This window comes from Camellia sinensis, chromosome 8 (genome assembly GCF_055761805.1).
Source record: "Camellia sinensis isolate YWXY chromosome 8, ASM5576180v1, whole genome shotgun sequence".
NCBI lineage: Eukaryota > Viridiplantae > Streptophyta > Magnoliopsida > Ericales > Theaceae > Camellia > Camellia sinensis.
In genome coordinates this window covers 182,630,100-182,639,342 of record NC_138968.1, presented here as the reverse complement: position 1 = coordinate 182,639,342, position 9,243 = coordinate 182,630,100, and the positions used below count along the sequence as shown (strand labels likewise).

At 38.8% G+C, this 9,243-nt stretch overlaps 1 protein-coding gene across 1 annotated transcript; it reads left to right on the top strand.

Annotated features, from left to right (window-relative positions):
* Positions 1–2,489: 2,489 nt before the first annotated feature.
* Positions 2,490–4,542, top strand: LOC145798334 (uncharacterized). Its single transcript, XM_082885858.1, has 3 exons — positions 2,490–3,381; positions 3,863–3,960; positions 4,165–4,542. Exons 1-3 carry the CDS (start codon positions 2,490–2,492, stop codon positions 4,540–4,542), a joined length of 1,368 nt encoding a protein of 455 aa, XP_082741984.1.
* The last annotated feature ends 4,701 nt before the right edge of the window (positions 4,543–9,243 follow it).

Genomic DNA, 9,243 nt, shown 5'->3' with positions numbered 1-9,243 from the left:
GTTTCAAGTTTAATTTAACCCAATTGACTTATTCTTGGGCCTTGATTTTGTGAAAAGATCTGTAATTCGTTATATTTTCAAAGTTTAAACTTGTTTTGTCAAGTTTTGGGGCCAAGAGTTATGTTTTGATGAGTTAGATTCGAGTTTTGAGCTTGGGAGTGCAATTTGAAAATTCCAGATTTTTGCACTTCTGCTCGAGTGGAATAATTTGTGCTCAAGCGACCACTCTGTGATCCTACATTTCCGCTCGAGTGACGAGGAGTTCGCTCGAGCGTGAAATGCATGCTCCCAGAAGTTTTATATTTTTGCAGACCGCTCGAGTGACAAGAATTGCGCTTGAACGGGGACATGAGTCTCACACTCAAGCGACCATCGAGCGTCTGTCGAGCGTAAAAATCGCATAACTAGTACTTTTTCATAGTTTGTAGAACGCTCGAGCGGAGGATATTGTGCTCGAGCGTTCTCTCACATTTTGCATGTTCACTCGAGAGAAGAAAGTTGTGCTTGAGTGGGACCCCTATTTTTAGCAAATTTTGTAAAGTGTTTCCAAGTATATTTTTGGCATCCTCATTGCATCCTAAGCATTCCTAGGCTTAGATTAAGATACCATAATGAGGATAAGAAGTGGAAACACTCAAGGGCAAATGAATTGAGTCTATTTATGAGTAATAACTTAGTAAAGCTATGTTTGATATGAAATACTTTTTGAACTATATGATATGATATGAACCATTTTTGAATAATACAAAAGGCTATTATGTGATTACATGAATGATGATCTACTTCTTTGAACTGTTTATATGGTATCCTTAGCAGAGGCCCTTGTCTACGGGACATAATACTGTGGCATATGGTTATGAGGCCCTCACCCGGGGGAAATAATATCGTGGCCCAGGCCCCCGCCCTTGGGAAACAATACCGTGGCTCATGTATGAGATATGTTATCAATACCAAAGGTTCTAATGTGGAATTTAATAAGCTTGACCAAAGAGATATGTTTAATGTTAATGGATACACCACTCAAGATATGAATATGACTATGATTCTGTTTCTGAGACGAGTATGATTATGCTTTTGGTCATTTAGTGATTTGAAGTTATATTTGTGCTGGATATCATTAATTTAAATCCCTTTACTCCGTTATTATTCACTAGGCTTCCGCTCACTATTTATATTATGTATGTAGGTGACTAGGTGCGCTACCAGGCTCAAAGTTGATGGCCTGAAATTTCATTTTGCCAGCCACCCTTTACGCCTCCCGAGGAGGTTCCAAATTAAATCAAGTTTAGTGGCTGTTTTTGTGAACGTAATTGGCATTGTCTCCTTTGATTTACAATCAAGATTTTATTAATATGTATATGGGTTTGGGTCATGACAGAATGGTATTAGAGCACGTGTTTTACCACACATACGAGTCCATATGAGTTTAGGATGTCCTAGTAAGAAGTAGGGGCATTCCATCTGCATTTGTGAATGTGTAGTAATCTTTATAAATATGAAAACTAAAATTGAATCTAGACAAATAAAATTGAAAGGAAGGAACAAGGTTATTCCCATGTTTATTATTACTTGGTGGTTCTATAGCAACATGGAGAATGTAAGGGGAAATGATACAAATGAATTTTTTGAAGCCTGAATGAACATAATGGAACAGATGCTTGCGGCTTTGACTGAAGCCATGACGCAGCAACTAAGGCAACAACCTTTGGCACCTCCACCTCCGCCAGTGCTAGTTGAACCGGATAATAATGACATCATCAATTTGACTCAAAAATTTATGAAAATGAAACCACCGACCTTCTTGGGTGGCATTGAAGGCAGAAACTTGGTTGTTGGAGATGGAAAAATTATTTGAAGTGTTCCCGTGCTCTGCAACTCAGAAAGTACTCTTCGTCACTTACACCCTAAAGGACGAAGCCTGGAGATGGTGGCTGTTGGTCCGAAATAACAGTGGGGATATGACATGGACTTAATTCAATGAGATATTCTACAACAAGTACTTCCCTTAATGCTTCAGGGACCAAAAAGTGTCAGAATTTCAAGAACTCAAGCAGGGCAGGATGTCCATGGCGGAGTATGATGCCAAATTCACTGAGTTAACTTGGTTTTCCCCACACATGGTAGATACTGAATACAAAAATGCACGAAAATTTGAAGGCGGCTTGGATTTGGAAGTGTTTGACTGAGTAGGCGTCTTGAAGCTGTCTACTTATATGGAAGTTCTAGATAGAGCAATAATGGCGGAAGCCACCTTGGCAGCAATAAAACAAGCCAAAGCACCAACCACAGAATGGGAAGGTAAAAGATCTGGGTTCAATTTCAAAAAGGGTTATTCATTTGCTATGAATAAGAAACAGAATACGGGATCTTCCAGTAGCTCTAGTTAGAGTAGTGGCTCTATTCCAAACTGTCTTGATTGTGGAAGAAAGCATAGGGGAGTGTGTCACTGTGCATCTGGTGCCTGTTATCGGTGCGGCAAAGTTGGCCATATGATAAAGGATTGTCCACTTCGGCTCAATAATGCCAATCGTCCCGCAGCAAGTTTAGCTGGGTTTGCTTTGGTGGCCAGGTTGAATACTAGAACCAATGTTAGGGGTAACATTGGGAATGAAATATTGAGACAAGGGAGGGTGTTCACACTAGTGCCCGGAGATGTGCAGAACACTGAGTCTGTGGTATCAGGTATAATTTCCATTTGTGCCCAAAATACATATGTCTTGATAGATTCTGGTTCTACGCACTCATTTGTGTCACATGCTTTTTCTCGAAAATTAATTGGACCCTTAGAATCCATGAATTATTTATTATCTGTATCTACGCCATCTGGGGGTTCTATGGTATGTGCATATATGTATCCAGCATGTGATATTGTGATTGGTAATGTGATATTATATGTTGACTTGTTATTGTTGGGAATTGATCATTTTGACTGCATACTGGATATGGATTGGTTAACGAAGTACTGTGCAACTATTAACTGTGTGAATAAATCTGTTTTATTTCATCCACCTGGCTTACCTGAGTTTGTGTTCATTGGGAGTGGGGTAATTCCTCCCTCATACCTGATTTCTGCCATGAAAGCTGTTATACTACTTAGAAAGGGATGTATGGGTTACATATGTTGTGTTTTGACTGAGATTTCTAATAATTCTAATGTGGAAACCATTTTTGTAGCTTGTGAATTTCCCGATGTGTTTCCAAATGACTTGCCTGGAGACTTAGTTGATAGGGAAATTGAGTTCACTATTGAAGTGGCACCAGGAACACAACCTATTTCCAAGACCCTTTACAGAATGCCAACCTCAGAACTGAAGGAATTAAAAACCCAACTTCAAGAACTGTTAAACAAGAAATTCATTCGTCCGAGCACTTCACCTTGGGGTGCACCAGTTCTATTCGTTAAGAAGAAGGATGGGTCCTTGAGATTGTGTATAGATTACTAGGAACTGAATAGAGTAACTATCAAGAATAAATATCCATTGCCCTGGATAGATGATTTGTTCGACCAGCTTCAGGGAGCCCAAGTGTTTTCTAAAATTGATCTTCGATCAGGCTATCATCAGTTAAAAGTTAAAGCAGAAGATATGGAGAAAATAACATTTAGAACTAGATACGACCATTATGAATTTTTGGTCACGCCATTTGGGGTAACAAATGCGCCGGCGACATTTATGGACTTAATGAACAGGGTTTTCAAACAGTACCTCGATGAATTCATCTTTGTGTTTATTAATGATATCATAATTTATTCTAAAAGCAGGAAAGAACATGAGGATCATTTTGAGAACTACCTTACAAATTCTAAGAGAAAAGAAATTATATGCAAAATTGTCCAAATGTGAATTCTGGCTTGACAAAGTAGCATTTTTGGGACATGCAATCAACAAAGATGGTATCTCTGTCGACCCACAGAAGATTAAAGCTATTGTGGACTGGCCTAGACTGACAAATGTGTCAGAGGTTAGAAGTTTTCTGGGATTTGCAGGCTATTACAGAAGCTTTGTGAAAGACTTTTCAAAACTTGCTATGCCATTGACCCAGTTAACTCAGAAAAATGTATCATTTGATCAGAACAATCAAAGATAGTTTGCCTTCCAAGAGTTGAAGACCAAATTAATAACTGCACCGATTTTGACTCTGTTTAATGGTGCTAATGGGTTTCAGATTTATAGTGATGCTTCTTACAAAGGCTTGGGATGTGTACTAATGCAGAATGGGAAGGTAATTGCTTATGCCTCTCCGCAACTCCGTCCTCATGAAAAGAATTACCCGATTCATGATCTTGAACTGGCCGCGGTGGTTTTTGCTTTGAAGATTTGGCAACATTATCTGTATGGTGTGACTTGTGACATGTACACGGACCATAAAAGTCTCAAATATTTCTTCATCCAAAAAGAATTGAACATGAGGCAGAGAAGATGGTTAGAGTTGATCAAAGATTATGATTTACAGATTTTGTATCATCCAGGAAAAGCTAATACTGTGGCGGATGCCTTGAGTCGAAAGTTAATAGGAAATTTGTCATGTTTGCTTATTGGTTAGAGGAAATTGCTATGTGATTTGGAAATGAATGAGATTGAGATTGTGATGCATGAACGAGGTGGAATCTTAGCCGCTTTCTCTGCCGAACCTGCAATCATTGAGGAAATTAGAGAGAAGCAACTGCAAGATGACTTATTGAAAAAGATTGTAGATGAAATTGACTCAAAACCAAGACCTGGGTTTGTATTTGAGAACAATATGTTGAAATTTCAGGGTCCCCTTTGTGTGCTAGACTGCTTTGACTTGAGAAAATACTTTATGACTGAAGCTCACAACTCCGAATTCGCCATGCATCCAGGAAATACAAAGATGTGTCATGACTTGAAACAGAATTTCTGGTGCCCTGGAATGAGGAAGTGTATTGTAGACCTTGTGGCTAGATGCTTACAATGCCAACAAGTTAAAGCTGAACATCAATGACCCGCTGGATTACTTCAACTGCTTCCAATACCGGAATGGAAGTGAGAACATATCACGATGGACTTCATTGTGGGATTACCTCACTTTCCTCGAGGTATGGATTCTATTTGGGTAATTGTTGATCATTTAACTAAATCCGCACATTTTTTATCTGTTAAATTGTTGTATAATGCGGATAAGTTGGCTAAGTATGTTAATGAGATTGTGAGATTATATGGTGTACTAATATCTATTGTGTCTGATAGAGATCCTAAGTTCACTTCAAGATTCTGGCAGAGTCTACAGCAAGCTCTAAGAACTAAATTGAGGTTAAGCAGTGCTTATCACCCACAGACAGATGGCCAATCTAAACGGACCATGAAGACGTTGGAAGACTTGTTACAGATGTGTACTCTAGACTTTCAAGGCAGCTGGGAAACCTACTTACCGTTGGCCGAGTTTGTGTCTAATAACAGCTATCATTCAAGTATCGACATGGCTCCTTATGAAGCTTTGTATGGTAGAAAATGTCGATCTCCGATTTATTAGGCTGAGGTAGGTGATAGACCGTTGTTGGGACCAGAACTTGTGCAAGAAACAACTGAGAAAGTGAAACTGATTCAACAATGCCTAAAAACTGCATAAAGCTGTCAAAAGAGTTATGCGGATGTTCGAAGAAGATATAGGGAACGAAGTTGGTGACCATGTGTTCATAAAAGTAACTCCAATGAAAGGTCAGACACAGTTTGGTGTGAAAGGCAAGTTGGCACCAAGATATGTTGGGCTATATGAAATTCTTGAGAACATTAATTCGGTAACATACCGAGTAGCCTTACCTCCGATGATGGAAAACATGCATAACGTTTTTCATGTCTCAATGCTTCGAGATTATCTAAGAGATCCACTCCATGTGATAGAACCGACTTATGTGCTTCTGAAGGATAATTATACGTACGAAGAGAGGCCAATACAGATCGTTAACAATCGAATCAAGAGATTGAGAAACAAGGAAATTCCATTGGAAAAAGTTGATTGTCAGAATCATGGAGGAACCTATGCAACTTGGGAGATAGAGGAAAATATGATGAAAAGATGCCCTAAACTATTTCCTTTGGACCTGGTATTCTTTCAAAATGAAGGTAATTCGAGTTTGGAGGACCAAACTCTTTAAGGGAGGAAGACTGTAACAACCCCGACCCATGATTAACGTTAATCCATGATTTAATATGCCTAATAAGTTATTAAGATCAATTCTGAATTAATTACATGTGTGTTGCATTATTTGTACTTTTATCTATCTCTCGTAGAAATATCTGCTTCCGTTTCTGTTTCAGTTTGTAAATTGAAGGCCTTATCGGTATCCGATCACAAAATTGGCTAGGTATATGTATTATTTGGAATTTTTAGAACATTATGGTAGGTTTAATTGAAATTTGATTCGGAACAATTAAAATTAGATAAATAATGTCAATGGATTAGCTATTAATGAGGTCTTCCTAATGGAGCCTATATATAAGGCCACTTTGACTTCCTTAATACATTTTGCACTCTCATTACATACTCCCCATAGCTCAAAACGTGAGAAAGGGAGAGAAAAGAGAAAACTTCAGCTCAACTAGGGTGATTGCTAGAGAATTGAGAGGAATTGACTTGAACTTAACTAGAATCTGAGTCATTGGGAAGAATCACTAAAAAACTCAAAGAATCAAGACTTGTAGGTAAGGAATTCAACCCATGAATTATGTAATTAACTCATTTAAGTTGTGAATTCAGAGGAAAATGAAAGATTTGTGCATGAAATGAACTAAAGAAGAAGGAAAGAAGAAGAGTAGAGCTTGCATGTGCATTTTATGGTAATTTTGAAGTTGATTTCAAGTAAATTCTCCATGCATGTCATGTTCTCAACTTAATTATGAAATTTCATCATGTTTTCCATCAATTTGCCTTAATTGATCATGTCTTGGAAGCTTTGAAGTCAAGAAAACGCTTGCATGTAAGTCCATGTGTTGTTTTATAAGTTTCAAGTTTAATTTTACCCAATTGACTTACTATTGGGCCTTGATTTTGTGAAAAGATCTTTAATTCTTAATGTTTTCAAAGTTTAAACTTGTTTTCTCAAGTTTTGGGGCCAACAGTTGTGTTTTGATGAGTTAGATTCGAGTTTTGAGCTTGGGAGTGCAATCTGGAAATTCTAGATTTTTGCACTTCCGTTCGAGCGGAATAATCTATGCTCGAGCGACCACTCTGTGATCCTACATTTCTGATTGAGTGACAAGGAGTTCGCTCGAGCGTGAAATGCATGCTCCCAGAAGTTTCATGTTTTTGCAAACTGCTCGAGCAACAAGAATTGTGCTTGAGCGGGGACATGAGTCTCACGCTCGAGTGACCATTGAGTGTCCATCGAGCGTAAAAATTGCCTAACTAGTACTTTTTCATAGTTTGCAGAACGCTCAAGCGGAGGATATTGCGCTAGAGCGTCCTCTCATATTTTGTATGTCCACTTGAGCGGAGGAAGTTACACTCGAGTGGGACCCCTATTTTCAGCAAATGTTGTAGAGTGTTTCCAAGTACATTTTTGGCATCCTCATTGCATCCTAAGCATTCCTAGGCTTAGATTAAGATACCATAATGAGGATAAGAACTAGAAACACTCAAGGGCAAATGAATTGAGTTACGTACAATTCGAGTGTGCTTTGTAGTGTATGTATCTGTTATGATTGGTGTAGGTCACGCGCCGTGAGCGGTTGATTCATTGGTTTGCTACAATGCTATCTGTACAACTATCTGTGAGTAACATCATAGTAAAGCTATGTTTGATATGAAATACTTTCTGAACTATATGATATGAACCGTTTTCAAATAATACAAAAGGTTATTATATGAATACATGAATGATGATCCACTTCTTTGAAATATTTATGTGGTATCCTTAGCAAAGGCCCTTGCCCATTTGACATAATTCTGTGGCATATGGTCATGAGGCCCTCGCTCAGGGGAAATAATACCATGGCCCAGGCCTTCGCCCTGGGGAAACAATATCGTGGCTCATGTATGAGATATGTTACCGGTACCTGAGGTTCCAATGTAGAACTTAATAAGCTTGACCAAAGAGATATGTTTAATGCTAATGGATACACCACTCAAGATATGAATATGACTATGATTCTGTTTCTGAGACGAGTATGATTATGCTTCTGTTCATTAAGTGGCTTGAAGTTATATTTGTGCTAGATATCCTTCATTTAAATCCTTTTTACTATGTTATTATTCACTAGGCTTCCGTTCACTATTTATATTATGTATGTAGGTGATCAGGCGCGTAACCAGGTGTAGACACCCTATTTTTGACCGACCTCAAGACTTGGACGTCATCGTTTGTGCACTCGATGATTGTGCTTGTTTGTGCTTGTTTTGAGCCCCCGAAGTTCTTGGGAGAACACCTTGTCCTTGAGCCTCAAAACCCATCTTGTTTTGTGCTTGTTTTTGGGCCAAACCTTGTTGCCACTTGCCTGGAAGGGGGAGGGGCCTTGTCAGTCACTTTTTGTTCTTGTCGATCACTTGAAGTGGCCGGTCGGTTTCTTAGAGTGGCTGATGGCCACTTGAAGTGGCCGGTCGGTTTCTTAGAGTGGCTAATGGCCACTTAAAGTGGCCGACGACCATTTGTCTCCTTTTTCAGATATTTGTTTGCCAACTGTGCCAGCTATTGTTCACTGAAGTGCATCTCCATACACGTGTATGGAGGGATGAATACAAGCCTTACTCTTGATTTTCTATATATAGGGGATGCTCTCCCCCATTTGGAGAGGTTGGACATTTTGGATAAAAATTTCTTCTCTCTCTTTCTTTAGAATTCTCTCTCTCTCTTCTTATTTTGTGCCTTGTAGTTAGATTTCTTTACACTTTTGCACAAGGACCCTTTACCAAACATTCTCACCTTGGAGCTGATGTTCTTTGAGGTTTAGTTTGAGCTCTTGAGGGAGGTTTGAGCTGAAATTTGTGCCTGTTTTGTGCTGTGCTTCAAGAGATATAAGACTTACCTTGTAGGCTTTGTTTTGATTACTTGTTTTGCCACCTTTTTGTATTGTTTTTGGCCTGGTTTTCAACTACAAAAAACTCTGATTTTTGAGCCTTAACATGATGGTTTGAGGTCATTTTGCGTAAAGGGGTAGTCTACCCTTCTTGTTGCCTAATTGTGAAGCTTTTTGTGCCATCTTTCAAGGCTTTCAAATCAAACTTTTTGGGCCTTTAAACCACTGAAATTTAGAGATATGTTAGTAGTGGAAAACATGTTTTGAAGTCCAA